General features: G+C 42.0%; 1 protein-coding gene across 2 annotated transcripts in view; it reads left to right on the top strand.

Moving 5' to 3' along the window:
- FARP1 (FERM, ARH/RhoGEF and pleckstrin domain protein 1) overlaps positions 1–21,877 on the top strand; it is a 223,484-nt gene that overhangs the window by 159,967 nt on the left and 41,640 nt on the right. The window contains exons 7-13 of one of the 2 annotated variants that reach the window (XM_088458803.1): positions 4,727–4,841; positions 6,173–6,320; positions 7,849–7,944; positions 10,259–10,422; positions 12,502–12,570; positions 12,850–12,925; positions 14,861–15,095. In XM_088458803.1, coding sequence (XP_088314929.1) covers positions 4,727–4,841; positions 6,173–6,320; positions 7,849–7,944; positions 10,259–10,422; positions 12,502–12,570; positions 12,850–12,925; positions 14,861–15,095 — 903 coding nt within the window. Of the gene's footprint in view, positions 1–4,726; positions 4,842–6,172; positions 6,321–7,848; positions 7,945–10,258; positions 10,423–12,501; positions 12,571–12,849; positions 12,926–14,857; positions 15,096–21,877 lie in introns of both variants that reach the window. The other variant, XM_088458801.1, reaches the window with a different exon arrangement.

The following is a 21,877-nucleotide window of genomic DNA, read 5'->3' as shown; positions in this document are numbered from 1 at the left end:
CCGGGCCTCCCTTTGGGGGATCCCAAAGTGGGAGGCCGCCTGCTGCAGTTCGCCCAGTGTTGGTCAATAACCACGACAGACAATTGGGTTCACGAGGTGGTTTCTCACGGATATGCCCTCTCCTTTCAGTACAGGCCCCCATCCCGATTCTTCACCACAGGTCTTCCATTGGACCGGAACAAAGCCTTGGAACTGCGGAAGGTTTTGCACACTATGCTCCAGGCTGGAGTTATAGTCCTGTACCATTCTCCCAGAGGGGCCAGGGTTTCTATTCCAATCTATTTTTGGTGCAGAAACCCAATGGGTCGTACCGTCCGATTCTCAACCTCAAGACCCTCAACAAGTCCTTGCGGGTGCCACTGTTTCAGATGAAGACCCTACGATCCATCATTCTGGCGCTGGAACCTGGAGATTACTGGTGTCATTGGACATACAGGACGCTTACCTGCATGTCCCTATTCTTTTACGCCATCAACAGGTTTGCAATCCGCAACGATCACTTCCAGTTCCGGGCGTTACCTTTTGGCCTGGCGACAGCACCACGAGTGTTCACCAAGGTCATGGCGGCTTACCTGCGGCTGCAGGGAGTCCGCATGTTGCCGTACCTAGACGACCTTCTGTTGGTGGCAGGATCGCCAGAGCTCCTTCTACGCCACTTGGACCTGATGATTGCAGTACTGCAACGTCACGGCTGGTTAATAAACTGGCAAAAGTCCACCCTGATCCCGTCTCAGAGGATTCTGCACCTCGGAGCCTTATTGGACTCCAGACAGCAGAGGATCTTTGTGACGGGGGAAAAGATCTCTGCCTTACAGTTGAGGGTGCGCAGTTGTCTGCAGAGTCGCCGAGTGTCTCTGCACTTGGCGATGAGGTTACTGGGCTCCATGGTGTCAGTATTCGACATGGTGAAATATGCCCAGTTTCACTCCAGACCTCTGCAGCAATTGATCCTGTCCAAATGGAATGGACTGCCTCAGAGTCTAAAGTCCCAGACGATGGTGCTCACTCCGGAGGTTCGCCTGGCTCTAGCCTGGTGGTTGCAGACGACCCACCTCAACAAGGGTCGTCCATTTTGGGTGGCGAACTTTGTCCTGTTAACAACGGACGCCAGCCTTCGGGGCTGGGGAGCTGTCACGGGTACACACTTGTTCCAGGGCAGGTGGACTCAGGTGGAAAAGGAGCTTCCAATAAACATCTTGGAACTCCGCGTGGTTTTCAATGCTCTCCAGCAGGCACATCGGGTTCTCCAAGGTCACCCCGTGCAAGTCCAGTCGGACAACGCCACCACCGTGGCCTACATAAATCGGCAAGGAGGAACCCGAAGTGGGGCGGCACTCGTAGAGGTGTCCCGCATCCTGGTCTGGGCAGAGCGCAAACTCCTGGCCATATCAGCAGTATTCATCCCGGGAGTCAACTGGGAAGCTGACTTTCTCAGTCGCCAGGACGTTCATCCGGGGGAATGGTCTCTGCACCAGGACGTCTTTCACCTTCTGGTGGACAGGTGGGGTCTTCCAGAGATAGACCTCATGGCGTCACGGCACAACAATAAGTTGCCGGTGTACGGGTCTTGAACAAGAGGCGAAAAGGCGTCTCTGGTGGATGCTCTGTCCGTCCAGTGGACGTTCCACTTTGCTTATCTCTTTCCTCCGTTTTCCCTTCTTCCACGGGTAACCCAGAAATTCAAACAGGAAGGAGGAACGCTCCTGTTGATAGCTCCCGCGTGGCCCAGGCGGCACTGGTTCTCAGAGCTTCAGAGTCTGTCCGTGGACATTCCTCTGCGGTTGCCGCTACGACTGGACCTGCTGTCACAGGGTCCCTGTCTTCACCCGGACCTGACTCGGCTGTCTTTGATGGCGTGGCTGTTGAGACGGCAATGTTAAGTTCCAGGGGGTTTTCCAGCTCTGTGGTACAAACTATGCTAAGAGCTCGGAAACCATCTTCTGCAAGGATGTACCATCGTGTGTGGCATATGTTCTTCCAGTGGTGTCGACCGAGAGGTTATGCCCCTCGGGAGTTCCGTCTGTCTAGAGTGTTAGCTACAGGTGGGACTAGAAGATGGGCTTCGCCTTGCTTCTCTGAAGCTGCAGGTGTCTGCCCTGTCAGTCTGGTTCCATCGTAGGATTGCTGCAATCCCTGATGTGCGCACCTTTATGCAAGCTGTTCTTCGAATTCAGCCGCCTTTTGTTCCACCGGTGGCACCTGGGGATTTAGCTGTGGTCCTGAGGACTCTCGCCGTTTGAACCACTTGGCTCAGTGGACCTTAAATGGCTGACAGCTAAAACAATTTTCCTTCTGACCAGTGACGTGTTTCTGACTTAGGGGCTCTCTCCTGTAGACCCCCTTTCCTGATTTTTCATAGGAACAGGGCAGTGCTGCGCACTCGTCCTGAATTTCTTCCCAAAGTTGTTTCAAGTTTCCATATCAACGAAGAAATCGTTGTGCCGGCTTTTAACTCACCTGACCTTTCAGTGAGTGCTGCCACTTTGGAAGTTGTGCGGGCCTTAAGGATTTATGTTGACCGCACATCTTTGTTTAGGAAGTCGGACGCCTTGTTTGTCCTCTATGGCTTCCGTAAAAAGGGTTGGCCTGCTTCAAAGCAAACTTTGGCAGGTTGGATTCGTATGGCAATTTCAGAAGCTTATCTTCATGAAGGCCTTCCGGTTCCATCCTCTGTGAGGGCTCATTCCACTAGGTCTGTGGGTCCTTCGTGGGCAGCTCGACGTGGTGCCTCTGCAGTCCAGATCTGCAAGGCTGCCACGTGGTCCTCTGTCCACATCTTTGAGAGGTATTACGCGTTTGACACCTTTGCCTCTCAGGATGCTTCCTTCGGGCGGCGGATTCTCCTTTCAGCACAGGAGCGTCCCCACCCTTAAAGGATACTGCTTTGGGACATCCCCAAGGTAATCTGTGGATACCCTATGGACCCTGATGTAGAAAATATGATATGGTAAGAACTTACCTTTGTTATCTCTATTTCTACGATGTCCATAGGGTTCCACAGGACTCCCGCCCTGTCGCACCTGTGCTGCAGATGGGCTTTACTCTGGTCACCGTTTTTTTTCCGTCTCCCTCTGGTAGGAATGTGATTCTTGTGTGTCCAGATCTTTCTTCTTTCTCTTCCTTGTCCTCCTCCGGCCTATGGCTTGGTACGTAACTGAGATGCCTTGGCTCGGGGGCGGGGTATAGGAGGGGGACCCTAGTGCATCGTGGGAGGCTGAAAACTTAACTCTATGGTGCCCGATGCCTGACATCATCACCTATACCCCAAGGTATCCTGTGGAACCCTATGGACTTCGTAGAAATGGAGATAACAAAGGTAAGTTCTTACCATATCTCATATTTTTTGTTAACAATAAAAATATCCACTGCAAAACGGATCCTTAATAATTGCAGCAATTCCGTGATTAGTACATAGGCCCCATAGTCATGTAACCAGTTTTCATTTAAAAATCCAAAGGCTGTTTTCTGTCTTTGTCGAATTGTGTTAATTAATACAATACAGCCATGCAGTAGTCTACCCAGGATTTTTTTTTTAAGCTGGGTGGCGTTATGAGGTAGCCAGGGAGTGGGGGCAGACCGAACCCTATCACAGGAGGTAACAGGAGCCCATCGTGCACCCTCCCACCCTGCATCTCACTTACTGTTTGGTAGGCTCCCGGTAGGAGAGGTTGAGAGTCTGCAATGCTTGCTTCCAGTGCAGGGAGGGCTGAGGTGGAGGCGGTGACTGGGCAAGGCCGGTGCAATGCTGTCCGCGGGGTAAGCATTGCAAGGGGATTGCCAGGCTGAAGAGGTGCCCTCCCCAATGCTTGCTTTCTGGGCACCTTTACAGCTGCTCTCTGCGTTGCTGCACAAGACAGGCAGGCTGAGGCAGTCACTGCAGCAGTGTCATGGGCGGGCCTGGCAGGCCGAAACTAAGGGGTGGACCAGTTGGCAGCGGGCATAAATTAAATTTCAATTCAGGCAGATCTGTGATCTGGCTAATGAGTGGTCCAGACTCCGGACCACCCATTAGGCAGATCGCCAATCCACCTGAATTTAAATGTAATTTATGTCTGCGGCCGCCTGGTCAGGAACTGATTTTGTTGCCTGGCATTGCCCACCCCTGAGCGGGAGAGGCTAGTATGTTCCCTTGCCTTGTTAAGTATTTCTAAGTAGTCCCACTGCCAACAATAGCATGTAGACCGGCACTTACCATGCATGAAGTACGCGATGATGCCACACAAGCGCACCCACTCTTTCTCTGTGTGGTGTGCTGTGCTCCAGACGAGGTGAAATGGAGGAGCTGCCTCAGCTGTGCACTACAAATCCAGGAGATGGACCTACCAAGCAGTGAGAGAGAGAGAGACAGCTGCCTGTCCCTGCAGGGGCAGCCGAATCCCCTAGCACCGGCTTTACGGCCGGGATCCTACTTCTGGCTGGGGCAGCACTGTTCAGTGAGTATTGCTCACAGCGCTCCTGGGTGCCTGATGACGCGACTGTTAGCTGGGCAGTGTATAAGAATTGTGTCGGGCATTGCACCCATGAATAAGGCTCTGAGGAGAACACTGCTATGCCTAATGTGTACATACCATTAGAGGACATCTTAGCTATATTGTAGAGTCACAAGAGCAAACAAAGTAAATGCTTGTGTGTGCTGTGCATTTTATATCACATAGGAGTTTTTTCTAATGAACTGATTTACTTAATGTTTATTTTGCTCCTGTTTTTTTTTTTTTTTTTTGCTTAGCTGAAATAGGAGATTTTGATGAAGCTGTTGACCGAGAACATTTATCAAAGAACATCTACATGCCTCAACAAGACGCTTTAGAAGAAAAAGTCATGGAATATCATCAGAATCACTTGTGAGTGATCCTTCTGCTGGGACCATTGTATTTTCATTGTGACTCTGTCATTACATATTTGTAATGGGAATGTAGAAGTAAACAATGGAGAATATACTTGCCTATGTTGCGTTAACCACTTGCCAGGCCCTGACATGGTCTCCAACAATGCAATTAGTCAGAAGTGCCCACTGGGCGGCAGCTGGAAGATAATCTTCCATCAGCCGCCAATCTCACCCGGCCCCTCTGCATCCTTGCACCCTCCCCTAGTGTCTGCTGTGCAGCTGATCACTGCTGATCTGGCAACACCCCTCACATATCCCCGGTGGCTGCATCTTTCTGCCAGGGAAATGTAAATGAAGCAGCCCTCCACACCCAGTGTATACCCAGCAGCTGCCCAGAGGGGAAGCTGCCAGGGAAATGTAAATGAAGCAGCCCTCAGCACCCAGCGACTGCGCAGGGGAGCTGCCGTTGAGGCAATGCAAAGCCGCAATGTGCTGATATATCGTTGAGTTTAATGCCATGTCTGTAAATAAGTAAAATAGTTTTTAACAAAATTGTATTTATAGAAGTTATAATTAGATGTTCTTGGCCTACTGCAATCATAAAAAAATCCTGACCATTTCTGAGAGGTTAAGTGGTTAATGTATTTAAAATCTTAGCCTTTAATTTACTTTTCTAAATAAAATATTCTCACCTATCCTATCTCCGGCACACCTTTTACAATATCTCAAGTTTTATGGGGGAGATGTATCAACCCTTCAGGAAGAGATAATGTGGAAGAGTTGCCCAAAACAACAATCAGATTCTAAAGGTGCCCATCCACTTGCCGATAATACTGAACGATCGCACGATTATGACATCATAATCATGCAATCGCTGAGGCATCGGCTGCAAATCGGGCATGTAAAGGTCTAAAACGACCAGCGAGACGCGCGCCCACTGGTCGCTTTTCCGACATCTATCACCGCCCGAACATGACGGTCAACCTGACAACCGTTGTCAGGTTGCCCATGTTCGGTGATGGTTGATGTGCATACACTGAACGTCTGAACGTTCAGTATATGCACTTCACCCCACAGGAGACGACAGCGCGATTACGTCATAATCGTGCCGTCGTCCCCGCATCTACAAGTGGATGTGCACCTTAACTGTAATTTCATAGATTGTGCTAGATAACTCTGTTGTATTACCAAGGGGATCAAAAATGCTAAATGTTCTAATTTCTAATTTCTAGAGGGTGTTTTGTTTACCAAAAAAATTAAATAGTAAAGAATCTCTATAGCTTTTATCTTCCAGCTGAGTAGTTCAATTAAGTTCTGTTCATACTGTGTTCATCGTATTGCCTGCAGTGGACAGACCCCAGCTGAATCAGATTTCCAACTTCTGGAGGTTGCTCGTCGCTTGGAGATGTATGGCATAAGACTGCACCCAGCTAAGGACCGGGAGGGAACCAAGATCAACCTGTCCGTGGCCAACACAGGCATCCTAGTATTTCAGGTTTGTTATGCTTGATTACCATGTTGTTTCAAATATGTAATATACCTACCCTGCCAAGCTTGCTTATAACGTGCTTTCATTCCAATCTTCCTTTTTGTTTCACTAAATGTTTTCAAAGCTTGCATTCAGAATGATCAGACAAGTTTTCAGTGTCCTAACATTTTATGAATTTTACATCCAGGGCCTTTTTCTCACTGTTGATAGCTTTCATTTCATAAGGGGTGTATTTTAGATTGTCACTACATATTTAGCAATGCCTTGTTCAATATAGGACATGTCCTCAGGTATAGTATGTTTTCTATATCTCCTTTTCGGACAATAGCTTGTTTTACCTGTATACTGGAATAAATGCTATTTTAGGGCAGTCTTCAGGTACTTATGGGAATTAGTGCTTTAAAGTGACTGTCCACCGCCATGATGTCGACCTCCTTATTGTACTATTGTACAGCAGCACTAATGTGTTTTTATGCATTCCTGCACACAAAAAAACATACAAGCATGCATTGCAAATACCACTTAAGCGCAGTAATAAGGGCGTTTTCTTTGATGTATTTAAAGAATGCCATCATTTCATACTTGCCTATTTTTTCTACCTGACTTTCAGAAGATGCAGAGGTAAAGTAGCAAAGGAATAGGTGGCTGGAGCTTGATGTCTCTGTGCTCCATCACATTTACCATCAGGTCCCATCCACCTCAGTAAACGCTAAGTGGCAGGGTCAGTGTTATGCAATTCTTGTTATTTCTATGCCCAACCTTGAACCAGTAAGCTCTCACCAGCAGCAATGGCTCCTCTCTCCTTATCTGAGAGTCTTCCGGACGTTCCTGGAGATCCGCAAATATGTTTTAGTAGTAAAATTAAGCAGGATGTACAGTAACTTGGTTCCAGTAATATTTTTGCTGGTACACAGTTTTGTAAGAATTCCATATATTTATAAAAACAAAATACAATAGCAGTCCAGGATGATCTGCAAAATACTGTAGTTACTGATTTATCGATCAAGTGCTACATGGAGCATTGCACTGTTATGAAGATCTCTAGAGCGCTTTGGTAACAGTGCCTGTGAACCCATAAATCAATTTACACCATATTTCACATCACACTAGTGCTGCCCCTAAATCTAGTGATAGTGAAATTGTAATACACTTGCTGATTTGTGGCATGTAAAATGGAGATGTAGTCAGGATCCCACCCGCCAGAATGCAGGTGGTCAGAATACTCACAGCAGCATCCTGTAGGTCACAAACTCGACAGATTTGGACAGTAAATGTAATGCTGGGTACGCACTGGCTGCGGGAGGGGAGAGTTAGGGTTAGGCTATGGGAGGGGTGAGTTAAGTTAAGGGTTAAGATTTGGGTTAAAATACTTACCAAAATCTGTTTTTGACCATTGGGATGCCGTACCCCAACCCTGTAAAATGTACAGGGTGGAATATTGCTTCAGATTTAATTCCAAGAAAGTTTAACGCCCATTTAATTTACAACTCTTTTGCCTATAAACTTTCAAAACATGTATGTATGTTTTTTTCAGGGTCACACAAAAATAAATGCATTTAACTGGGCAAAGGTACGAAAGCTAAGTTTCAAAAGAAAACGGTTTCTTATAAAACTACGCCCAGATGCGAATGTAAGTGATATCTTATGTTGTGTTATGTTTTGAATGCAATGGCTAGACTAATGTCCTTACAAATAACTCTTCTATTGCTGCTCCACTCTATCAGTCCCTAGATTGCTTGACTGTGTTTAACCATATCTAAAATTCTCTACCTCCCTTATCTTTCCAATATATGTGTCTCTCATCCACACTCAGTGTTTGCCTGTTACAGTACTGTTTTCAGGCTACGTCCATTCTGTGAAAGACCCTCCATCATATAACAAGACTTTCCTGTATCCTCCAAACCGTGACGTGTTCCGTGAAAACTCACCTCTTATCTAAATTGCAAACCACTCCCTTCCAGATTACCTCCCCTTTACATAGTACACTAATACTTACATTTATTCTCTTTCCATACTTACACACCCGTCCGTTCCCTAATCCAACACTGCTGAGTGATGGCATCATCAACCCCCACTAAGCACTTTTCCCATTGCAATCTGTGACTAATATGTAATATTTGTATTTAACCTCTTATATCAAACTATTATTGTCCTATAGATTGCAAGCAGGACCCATTTGTCTGTCATTACCCAGTTGTACCCCCTTTGTTGTGTTACTTTGCTTGTTCCCAATTGTAAAGCACTGTGGAGTGTTTTTGCATTATATAATAAACGTGAATAAATCATTAAACAGAACATGTTGTGTTGTGTAATGTTTAAATATCTACAGCCTAAGGGAGCATAACATTTTCATACTATTTTAAGGCTTTTGTGCAAATAGAATATGTGGATTCTCACAGTGCTAAGTTGATGTATAGTATTAGAACAAAGCAACTCTAGGTCACCACATTCTGTTCATTATTATATGAAGAAATGTCTTCCAATCACTGCTCCATGCGCACTAGCAATGCTGGGATTTGTCCTTGCAGAATCTAACTGGAAGCAACTTCCCACTGCAGGAAAAAAGCAAAGGAAAGCCAACAACAGGAATTGAATACAATCTTTAGAATACATAATAAAAGTACACTGTACATCTCTGAATGATGTATAAGAGAGGATCAATGTCTGTGGAGGCTATTACTTCCCTACATCTGTAGCTGCTAGTTAAAAAAAAAATACACACAGATTGAAAACCTACCAAAACAGTCACATAAATAATGTTGAGCTACACGGAATTGTTTCTTTCCTTGCTGCTGTTCTTCACTTATTAAATATGGAATTACTATTTGTTAGGGAAGATTATTGCACCTAAACACAGTTGTATGTTTATAAACATTAATATTGGTAAGATGTCTCTATAATATTGGTAAGATGTCCCTATAATATTGGTAAGATGTCCCTATAATATTGGTAAGATGTCCCTATAATATTGGTAAGATGTCTCTATAATATTGGTAAGATGTCCCTATAATATTGGTAAGATGTCCCTATAATATTGGTAAGATGTCCCTATAATATTGGTAAGATGTCCCTATAATATTGGTAAGATGTCCCTATAATATTGGTAAGATGTCCCTATAATATTGGTAAGATGTCCCTATAATATTGGTAAGATGTCCCTATAATATTGGTAAGATGTCCCTATAATATTGGTAAGATGTCCCTATAATACTTCGTTCATAGCGATTGGTCACATAAAGATTTATTTGCTCTGACACAATAAAACCAGACTAAGAGTTTTGCTTTATTGTGAAACTAGCATTTCTCCCTGGCATTGTCTGGGATTTTATTTATTTTGCCCCCGCTTACTCCATCGCTCTGGTTCCATGATATCTCTCCCTCCCAGTCTTATATATCTTTCTGTTTCTTGACATTTTCTTTTTGCTCTCCCCATTTGGTCTTCTTTTTATTCCCTGCTTCCTTTCTCTCCTGCTACACTGTGTCTACGTACTGTACCCCCTCTCACTCTTCCCCTTCTCTGTCATCCTGTTACTCTTCTCTCTGTCCTGCCTGCCCCTCAGTTTCTGTCTCTCTGTTCTATCCCTCTATCTTTTGCATACTAGTCTTACTACCTGCCTCCTCCAAGGGCCGGCCGCCAGTCTTCTTCATCTATTGCTGTCGCCAATCACATAGTCATCGGAAGGGTGCACAGCGCGCAGCTGCCAGTCCATTAACCAGCTTGCATTTGTCTTTGCAGCAACTTACTGTGCATTAAGTTTTTGTAAATGAAATCTGGAATCAGTTAGGTGCACTTCACTTAGTTTAGGTTAGGCATGCATGTGTGCCTGCCGACCTGCTAATATATTTTCGATCAGCGTTCGGTTTTATTTTATAGATGTATGCTTAGAATGGGTTAGTCTGTTATTCTGTTAATTAATATTGTTTTTCCGTATTTATGCTATCAGAGTTCTTATCAGGATACTCTGGAATTCATGATGGCTAGTCGGGATTTTTGTAAATCATTCTGGAAAATATGTGTGGAATACCATGCCTTTTTCAGGCTTTTTGAGGAACCCAAACCAAAGCCAAAGCCAGTTCTTTTCAGCCGCGGTTCTTCTTTTAGATTCAGGTGAGAACCAGATAATTTTTTCATCAATTTTCAATTTGAACATCTCACAATAACTGGTCAGCAAAAGTTCACATGTATTGATCAGCATTAAATTTGATTTATGCTAACCTTGACCACGGCGGAGTCTTTCAGTCATTCATGGTACTGAACTTTATTACGTCCTTTCATTGTAGTTGAAGTGATGATGTATTGCATTTTAATAAACTACTTATTAGATTACAATGAAAAGATCAATAAATAATGTGAAATAGAATTGACAGCAAAATTTAAAGTGACATTGTAAACTGAATTATTTGCCTGGAGAGAAAAGGCCTCCTGTCTGTAGTTGAGTGATCACTGTGTTCCTGCAGGCTTCCAGCTAACACTTGTCAAGATGCTACGAAAACCTGATACGTCACTGAAAACATGACACTTTGTTCCTTTGTACATCATTGCTCCCGGCATTGTCAGTGATTTTGTCTTGAAAGATCTTCCATATAGACTATATACATTAACATTTGTTTTTATTTAAATATAATGTTGTTTATTGTGATATGTATTATACACATGAGCATATGTATTTTAGTTTGATATATATATATATATTTTTTTTAAGTTTTTCTTTATTGAAACATGAAATTCTAAACAAAAAGTACAACATAAACAAGTAGCATATCGCATAATACAAATACAGAACAAAAAGTTTGAAACATGAAATTATAAACAAAAAGTACAACATAAAAAAGTTGTATATCACATAATACAAATACAGAACAAAAAGGAATATTATCTGTATCAGTAGCTGGAATAGGAGGTAGACTAGGAACCAAAACTAAAGACATGAACCACAGCCTTATGAACACATCCTAAAGAAAGGAAGGTGGTCCAATAACCGACAGTCTGAGGTATGAGCAGTGGGAAAGTAAATCAGGGGGTCTTGAGCACACACATGGGTTTCATACCACAGCATACCCCAAAAATCATTTCCATAGCTACTCCCTAAGTGAGGAGAGAAGGGCATCAATATAGCTCTCGCATGTCTAAAAGCAACGTTCAGTAAATTTCTCTGTTTGCAGAGCGTGCTCCAACCAATCCATTCTGAAGACTTGAAAGAACTTTTCTAAATATAGCGAGAGTGGCGGAGGGGTTTGTTGTACCCCACATCTGCAGGATACATTTTTTGGCTACAGCAGATATAACTGATAATGCTCTTTGCCCCAGTTTATATATTCTTGTCAACTGTACAGTATATTTCATCTTGGAATTATCTGGATATCTTTATTCCTATCCTACTTAGGTGCCATATAGGAAATGTAGCTACAACAGAAAAATTAGATATTAATAATAGAAAATTCACAGAGACAAGGATGGTGCACGTCATAAAATGAATTAAAACAATTTGCCTGTCCTGATGCATAAAAAATAATCATTCAGATATTCCATTATAAGATAAAAAAAGAAAACAAAGAAAAGCAACCGCATTACAATGCTAATATTACAGGTTATGTTAATTAAAATAGCTAAAACTGTAACTAAAAGTAATGAAAATACAAAACATTTGTTGGTATTCCAGCTATCCGCCAGTTACAGAAGCCGGAAGCTGAATTGTTTTGTGATGTCACTAAAATGCCTCTTTCCCCATAATTGTTAAGTAGGTAGCAGGTAACGGAGAGGATGGCGTTGGGCAGTTCACAGTGTGGAAAAGGGTGGGTTCCAACAGCCTCTTTAAATATCCCTGTGCACCCTGTCTTGCTAAAAAATTTTGTAATGTTTCCCAGGGAGTAAGCCAACATGGCGCTGCCTGGGCAGCCATAGGGCTGGTATCCCCCAGGCTGTTAGAGCATCCACAGATTTTGCCGGGAAGGGCACATCATGGCATTTCTCAGTTGATGTTTTCTGACTTCATATATCAATGTATATTAGAGAGGGAGTCCTGATGTATATAAGGTGAACCTGTGTGCCAAACTGTATTAAGCTAGGTGATGAAGTCATAGCATGTAAATACAGGTATGAGAAGGAATGATTATTATTTTGTTTTTAAAAAATATTACATTTTTTGATAATTAAAAATTAAAGAAGTATCATTTTCTTTATTATCAGTGGCCGCACACAAAAGCAAGTTTTGGACTATGTCAAGGAAGGAAGTCACAAAAAAGTGCAGTTTGAGAGGTAAGGAATCCTTGTTCAACTTGCCGTATCTGATGTTAACTGAAAAGGAGTCGCCAAAATGCGTGTTGTACTGCGTCTAGTCCAGGGTTGGTATTTTTAGTACAGCAGTAGCTGGTATGCTGAAGACTACTCAAGACTGTTGCAACTAAGTTGTTGTAACACAGGTTACAGTTTGTAATATTATTATGGTTTTAGTTGTTTCTCTTCAGTGACATATTTGGAATGAATTGTATAGTACAAGTTTTTTTGTTTTGTCTTTAAACATTTTTTTTCTAATAGGAAGCACAGCAAGCTTTGCTCTATAAGAAGTTTGACTACGGCCTCATCTGAGCAGGTTTTGGAGGTGCCAAAACAAGTTAGTTGTTATTACATATGGTTTTATGTTCTCTTTTTCTGTCATTTAACAACAAGAGGTTCAGGGGTTACAGAAGGAATAAAAATGTAGGGGTGAGGGAGGAACAGTGTAGACCAGAAGAAATTATACACAACAGGCATTGGTTACATGTATTCAGTCATGAAGGCTATTATACCCAAATAGAACAAATTTTGAACAAGACTGATCTCTATTGTGAGGTATGTATAACCTTAGGTAGGTGATGTGCAGTGGGTTTCCAAGTGAAGAAATGGTGGTTGGCTCTGTGATATTCTATTATGAACACACACCAAGCTCTATCTATTATTAATAATTAAGAAGGAGTGGTGGGGTCAGTCAATATGTGCCTGATTAATTTGTGTGCAAGTTTTGGCATGTACCATATAGGTCGTAGTATATACTCTAATTTGCTTTCACTCTTCCGAGTCCTGTTCTTCCTTATGTCAGCTCATGTTTGTGTTGCACTTTGGTGGAGGACAGGAGTTTGCATATGAAAGATAGTAGATCTCGAAGAGAAGTGTGTAGCCAATGGCATGTAGTTCTCAATACCAACATCGGAATCCCGGCAAGGGACTTAAGATAGGCCTATCTTAATCCAGACGCCAAAACGCCGAAGGACGTCAGCCCGAACGAGGTAAGTCCGGGACGCCCTTAGCGTTTGCCGCGAGGGGGGGGGAGGGTTAGGTTTAGGGAGTGTAGTGGGATTAGGGATAGGTTTTGGGGAGGGGAAGGTTGGCACCCTCAGGTAGGGGGGCGAGGGTTAGGCACTCCCGGGGGTAGGTCGGGGGACCCCCCCGGGAGGGTTAGGTTTAGGGTGTGGTAGGCACTAAGGGGGGGCTTTGGATAAGGCACCACTAAGGCAGGGATAGGGGGGAAGGAGAGGGGTAGGGATAGAGTACTTACCTGCCCTGTCGGGATCTTCTCCCTTCGGGATGCCGGCGGGACTTCATACCCATTCCGTTGCCAACATAGGGCATCTAGTATAGAGTATTTGGGAAGTATAAAGTCTTTGAAGATGTAGTTGCCACAGCTGGAGCTAAAGAATGTGATCTGTGCCCTGAATGTGAGATCTGCTTCTTACATTTACTAAAGTAGAGGCATGACGTCTGCTAAGAAAAATATTCCCTGTGTTTCCATTCTGAAAAGAAACAAAGTTTAAGCCCAGGGTCAAAGACCAGATTATTCCAAAGATGGATGAGAGTGGTAGTGGTTGGTAGCAGGAAATGTGCATCCATAACCACCAAAGTTTTTTTTAAGGGGATGTTACTACAGGTTAGTTTTTTTTTTTTTTTTTTTTAATGTCTTGGGCTCTCCACTGGAGGAGACAATGGAAACTGGAGTGGGGTGTTTACCTTCTAATACACACTGCGCAATATATCATTCAGTGCATCTGGCCATGTGTACACCCGATATGTCTATGAATAACGTCTTTCACAGATATATCGCCTTGGTTGCGCAGCATGGCAGATGTTATATATCTGGAAGGTGTGTCTGTGGCCAGACATATCATGCGGGCGATTGGTAAATGTGTATGCTTGCCAAAATAGGTCATTCGGATGGGCTGTTGGGCAAATACCCCATATAACTCCTGCACTCTTGTATGTGAGGAGAGTGCCAAAGGACAAACTGAGCGAAGTGATTGGCTATGAAATAAAGTCCTTGTTAGATCCCTTATGATTTGTGAAGGGTGAAGATTTTGGCGCAGATTCCACACTATGTAGTATTTTTCCACGTATTCCTTAACCTTCTGCCTCCACTTTTATAGGACAACTTCTTTGTCTTGGTTCTATAGAGAACAATGTATTGCTTTCTTTTGTTAGGCTCTTTATAAATGCCTAGTCAGTTACCTTTCAGCATGATTCTTATTATGTATTCCAGTTTTGCTTGCTCAAAAGATTGTTTTTGTTTTTACAGCAGAGCCCTAAAATAACACTTGTACAGTGTTCTCAGGCCAATGAGATACAAACCTTACAACCAGCCAAGGAGGAAAAGCTAGCGGCTGAGGTGCCATCACAACGTCAAAGCCCATCTCCCAAGAAAATTCTTCTTGACAGGAGAGAAAAGGAAGGAGTGCATTTGACAATTGATGGGGAAAATGAGGCCAAAGACCACATACAGCAGAATATGAAGAACGCACACCACCCAAGCACAGGTCCAGCATCCCGGGCTGCTCATGGCAGCAGTAACTCAATTCCTTACATTGACTGCAGTGATGTAGATAGCGAATATGATATTCACAGAGCTCTTTTAATCCGCTCTCAGTCCCAAACAAATGACAATGATGAGTGTGGTTTTCATTGTAGTAATGGAATCTATCAAACAGATGATTATGTCAAACACACCAAATTGAGGCAACAAATTTCCTCTGTTCGGTCATCATCTAATATTATTGAGGAGTACATTGATGATGACTCAGCTGGCATGTCTTACTATGCCTGCAGTAGCCCAAAAATGCCCAGGCACAGTTCTCTGATAGATGAAATGTTCAGTGGCCCTGACAGCCGTAGTCCCCTTGCTACTCCATTGCCTCCAAGTAGTAAGGGTTCAAGTCCAAATATGAGTTTTAATAGGACTGGATCTCCAAGCTATGTATCAGAAAATGTGTATAATAATAATGGGGCTAGAATTTCAGAAGACAATGGGCTTGTTTGCCAGGGTTACGATAATAAGCGGTATGACACGCCTTTAGAAAGACCACATATTCAGAAACTAAAGAGTGGCTACCGCAACCATTCTGATACTGATCCTTTTATTTTAAGTCAAATATCCTCAACTCCAGTAGTAGACCATAGAGCCGAGGAGCAAAGGATAGGCCACCTCACAAAAATGGCTGCTTTGGAAGCTAAAATGATGTCAAATGGAATCTTTGACAGCAGGCAGCCTAAATACAGCCCGGTATTGCGGTCAGCTGCTATGGTTGAAGAGCATATGGGTGCTCTTCCAATGGCTGATGGTTCTACCAGCAGTGGTAGTGAGTCTGGTGATACAGATTCAGATATAGTTGATTCTTTCGGTCACCCACTTGTGTATGGGAACCCAATAGTCTTAACGTCTTCACCGATGCCTAGAAATAACTACTCGTTTGGTAGCCTTCAGCTGGAGGAATATGCTGAAGAGGTAAACGATGAGGATACAGTCCTTAGTTTTAGTGATGAAGATGGTGCACATGTTTTTAGCTGTTGAACATTTAAAAAAAAAATATCTAGTCCAGTGAAAACATTCTTGTGATAGTGTTCCTCATGCCATCCATGACAAGGCAAGAGAAAATATGATAGAAGTAGCTTGCACCTTATGTTTAAATATAGGTAAACATAGTAATTGAAGTATTTGGTAAGATAGTTTAATAATTATGTAATAGATTTTTTTTATGGGTTTTGTAATGTTGTAGTGGCACTTACATTGATTTTTATAGTTGATGTCTCGTTTAGACCTGTTTTTTCATTCAAGTAGAATATCAGTATTTGTAGTTGTATCTGGAGTCGCACAGGTTGTTGAGCTTCATTTGCACTAATTCTTTCTAAATACAGCCTTTTTTTACAATTTGAGGCTCAACCTCATGATTTTAATGTGGTACTTGGAGAATTTGATGTGCTTGTGGTAATGGAAAAAAGAAGCCTTTAGTGCCACAATTGTACATTAAGCCATACTCTACGGTCAAAATTTATTTTTTAGGTTAAGCGTATTTTCTCTTTACAGTGCCTATTGTTCAGAAATATATGGCCACAATGCAGATTAGTGAGCATATTTTTAGAATTGAAGGTTTATGCCTTTTATGTTTATGGATAGCCCTCTTACCTTTTTGGGCCTGTAAAACTGTGTATGTGCTAGATGGCTTCTTGTATGTTTCATTCTTAATTCCTTAATGCTAATTTGGGGCCAGGATTTTATATGGTTTGTTAAATGGTGTATTGTTCTTATATTAGCAGTTATGGTCATGTAGCTGTCACATGTGACCAAAGAGGATAGTTCCCTTTGCTTATGTCTATTTACAGGGTCACGTGTGCCCCAGTTAGTGTGGTTTGTGGGTTAGAAGGTGAATTCTTTGACCAGCAAATTTGCTGGCTAGCTTCAAGAGTGTGTAATATGAGAGTCAGTCTCGGCAGCACCACAATAGCAAACATATTACATTTCAAAGAAATCTCATTGCACATATTTTTCATCAAGAAACCTTTGCACTTAACAGTATTAGTTGTTTAGGGTTAAAGACACAATAGCATTATGCACTTGAATTAAACCAGAATAAAAGATCAGTTTAATAAAAAAATTAAATTATTTATATATTAAAATAGAATGAGATGGGGGCTCTCCATAGTGAATAAAAATCTTTAATAAAATTCACATAACACTGGAATACACCCATAGGGGTAAATTTAGTAAAGTGAGAGTTTTTAGAAGTGAGTTTTAAAAGTGATGTTGCCCATAGCAACCAATCAGATTCTACTTAACATTTAACTAGCACCTTCTAGAAGATAATAGCTAGAATCTGATTGGTTGCTATGGGCAACATCACTTTTAAAACTCACTTCTAAAAACTCTCACTTTAGTAAATTTACCCCATAGAGTGAACCTGTACCGACAATGTAGCTGAGTGGTCTGGTTACCACTTGGCTTTGATATTTGTAAACCCAGGCAATCTCCCACCTTCAGTCCTTGATAACCGGGTGCCCGCCGCGAACGGCCAGCCGCCAGTGGATTTAGGTTTAGGAAGGTTTCCAGGGATGCTGGATCACATTAGAACAGCATCACCAGGCCAGGCCTTAACATGTTTCGTATGAATACAGTAAACACTAAAGTGTAGAATATTATATAACCATTTCAGAAACGGCCTGAAAAATATGACGCACAGCAGAAGAAAAGACTTAACGGGTCAGGTATGGGATGCCGGCGCTCGGGATCCCAGCGTCAGAATCCCGACGCCGGCAACCCAACAGGGTTAGGATACCGACACCTGTTGGTAGGTATCTTACCCCTAACCTCCTCCCCCTAGTGCCTAACCCTCCCCTTAAACCAACTAATTACCATTGGGATGTCGGCGTCGGGATTCGGTCTGGTGTCGGGATTCCGGTGCCGGCATTCTGGGCACCGGCATCCCAACAGCCAGGATTTAAACTACATCCCAGACTAACGTACCTATGCTGTTTGTCATTGACTAAATTACCCAACTGTGTCTTAGCCCTAAGGATCTTTACTAAATGCAGATTTGATTAGTTGCAATTTATATACCCGTTTAACATAGCAGTGCTTCTATAGTTCTTATTATTCTAATATAAACTATATTATTACAGAGGTTTTCCAGTTCTGGCTGTAGATCAATATATCACACATTGTTTAGCCCAATTATTTGATTATATTTCTGGTCCACAATACTAATGTTACCCTTGAGCCATCTGGCCACTCGGTTTAAACAAGAGGATCACTGTCTAATTTGGCCATATACAGTAAGATGGGGCAGTCGGAAGATGTCTTCACACAAACTTATAGTGGGTAACTTTCTCCTGCAGTTTTACAAATGTGTTTGATAATGAAACAAACTTTGACATCATGCTCATAATGTCATACAAGTCAATCAATTTGCCATCTGAGCCAAATGAGGGGTCCAGTTAGTGGTGTAGACCAATTACATTCACAGTTAGCTGGTTAAGGTCCTGATCAGGGCTTCTGGTGGTTTTGGTTCACACTTCTATATAGATGTTCTAAAACAAATAGGTAGCTTTAAGCTAGGTACACACCTAACCTATATATCTACAGATCGAGTGATCATTTGATTGGCCAATATAATTGCCAGTGTGTACCCAGCTTTAGACTTATCTTGCTATGCCATTGTCCAGAGGTCACTGACTTTTTTTTTTTTTTTTAAACCTTTTGAAAGAACTCCAATTGTCTTATTACAGCTAGAGGCTTCCAGTCATTCAAAAATATTGTAGGATTAGCTCACTATCTATATGTCACATTAATGTGACATATAGAAAGTGTAGAGGAAACGTTGGGGAAGCAAACTATGTATACATGTATGTACAAAAGGCTTCTCATTTGAGGAGAGACTAAACCTTTTTGGAGTATGTGATGAATGGTATTCTCACTCTGTCCTCTGCTTCCGTCTGCTCTCAGCTGAGGTTGTAACCTCATTCTCAGAGGGTCTCGCTTATATGTTCCTCACAACCGCTCCAGTTCCAGCTTTTTCTTTGTAGATCCCGATATCCCATGCCTGACAAATTAGAAGTCATGTGCACATTTTCTTGCCTTCTTTCTTCGACCTTCATACTATATGGACACTTTAATACGGTTTCACGTATATATTTAAATCCTAATAATATATAATGTATAGCAATTACAAATAAGTTAAAAAACTAAGATCCCTTTCCATCTGTAAATGCTTGCTTGGGGTGCTTGCCTCTTAAATTTGTTCTTAACTTTCATACAGAAGAATTTGCAGATGCACTAACATATGGAGCACATCGGATGGTGTGACGTGTAACCAACCGCTTTGTTTCACTTTCTAAAACATCTTTGTTCACTAATTTTCTTGTTATATACTACTTTGGGAAATGCATTCTCATTTTTGTCATTTGTTAACCTATTGTGAATAAGAAATTTGTTTATGTTGCTTTGTAAGCATTGCTTTTTGTCGGCATGTGTTTTATAAAAAGAAAGTGGAAGGGGGTTTCTGTCTTCATCCTCCAGCATGTTTTATCCTCTGTTACTCACATTATTCTTGGTCTTGTTTTGATGTTCCGTTTCTTTGGATTGCCCTTGTATGCAGAACAATGTCTTTTCATTCAACAACAGTGATACTGCCTTCCAAGGTCCTAACAAATGAATGTGTGGTCCAAGCAATACAAGTGTAATACAACTACGTCATGTTCCTGCCATCTTAACAGGGCAGTCTATACGTCTGTTCATATGCTAATAGGCAAAAACTGTTCACTTAGTGTATGAATGGCACACAGATCATTTACGGTCAGTTATGTCAGATTTTATTTAGCATATTTGCATTGTGGAATTTACCCCTGGCCAGTTTATCATTTATTCTTATTGCAGGAAATATTCATTGATCACTGTTGTTGATTTGGAAAGGTGCGTGTTAAAGTGAACTACACCTGTCAGTGGTGTAACAATGGTCTCTGCACTAGTGAATAGTTGAGCATACCCTTAGCATAAAATGTACTATTTCTGATGATGTAGGTATTATTTTGACCACCTACATGATAAGAGTCAGCACTAGTGTGTGTAACCAATGTTACTGTACTGGCAGCAGTTGCAGTTCAGAATGATGACTTGTTATGTAATATTACAACATGAAAGCATGAGTGCACTGGCTGGGAACGCTATGGGCTGCCTATGTAACGCTCCGCTTGGTGAATTACTGTGCATGTGATACATTGCTTCCCTGCACCCACGCCAGGGGCATTACCTCCACCCAACCTGCAGCCTGCTGTACAACTGTCATTTGTTTATCTGTTTTTGTCACCCTGCTGACCCTCTTTGGTGATAACCTAGTCACTGGGTAAGATGTAATGTACTCCTAAATCACTGCCTATTGTGTTTCTCTCTTACTCTGCTTCAAAATAATTCTTTTCTGTGGCACACATTAGACCATGTGTCAGTTGTTACTCTTAATTTTTTTCTTTGTGCAAAAGCTTTTAACAGAAGCACTTTTATGACTTTCATGCTTGGAGAAGTCTACAGGTAAATTTCATCCTTGTTTACCCTTGTGGAACATAGCTATCCTCAGACAGACCTTAGTTCTTAAGCTAATGTGGAACTACAAGTCCCAGCATGCACTGTTGCTGGTTTGCAATGCATGCTTGATATTGTAGTTTAGGCAGTCTTTCTGCGTCAAACCTGACATGACTATGAATTTGTCTAAACTAGTATTAAAATATACCATAAATGATTAGTCACACTATAATGTAAAGATACAATATACATTTGTTACTATAATAGATCTTGGAGTCCAGTCACTCACAACAGTGCAGAGTAATATGGAACAATCTGTCATTGCATGGCTACAGTACTCTGACATTTGGTGAAATGTATAGCTGTCAGCTGTTGATCAGTGAGATCATGCTACCAAGTTGACAGCTCAATTTTCCAGTATCTTTTATTTTTTGTTAAAGTAATGAGATCATGTCACATTAATGTCATAGACATAGAGGCTGTGTAATATGGCATTAATGTTGCACCATAACTGTACTATTAAAACCTAAATTCAAGAGTGTAAGTATAATTCTAAGGGCAACCCAGGCTACCAGCTCATCAGTATGACTGATTAGACACTCCACATACTTAATCTGATGCATGTATGAAAAAAAAGTATAATAGTATTAATATGTATAGATTTTTTGTTTTTTTGTGATTAGAGTATGTTGGTGACTATCATCATTAATCTATACAAAGTCTATTGTGCTGCAATTTAGCATATTGTTACTGAGATAAAAAGCTGGAATAGAGAAAAGACACTTACGCAAAAGTTTACATTATTCTGTAACAATCACTCAGAACCTTTGGAGCTATTTATGAAGATTTGCGCTAATGCCTCAAAATTGTACATTTGTTGTTGCTGCGTGTTTGAATTTTTTTTCCGTGGCAGTTTATCATGGGACAGTCACCAGGAGACTGGTTCTGATAAGCGCCTACCGTAGTGATAAGTAAAAGGTACAGTGGTCACTTAGGCCCGTGGGATGACTGTGCATGAGCAACATTCCTGCATCCGCTCTATCCTACTGGGTAGAGATCAGAAGATCCCTCTTTTAACGGGATTACCCCATAGAGGTAAGAGGCCCTACGCCATCTCCACATGGCATTAGATATTGAAGACCAGCTCTGAAAAAAAATTAAGCTTTATTGAGTTTGCTAAATAGCCCCAGTAACGCAGTTCCCATAGAAAACTATTGGGGTGGCTGCTGCAAGAGTTGTAATATGGAAAACAGTCCT

Source organism: Taudactylus pleione, unplaced genomic scaffold (assembly GCF_031769625.1).
Source record: "Taudactylus pleione unplaced genomic scaffold, aTauple2 ptg000041l, whole genome shotgun sequence".
Classification (NCBI taxonomy): Eukaryota; Metazoa; Chordata; class Amphibia; order Anura; family Myobatrachidae; genus Taudactylus; species Taudactylus pleione.
The sequence above is the reverse complement of the archived record's forward strand: the minus strand, read 5'-3'. Positions and strand labels throughout refer to the sequence as shown.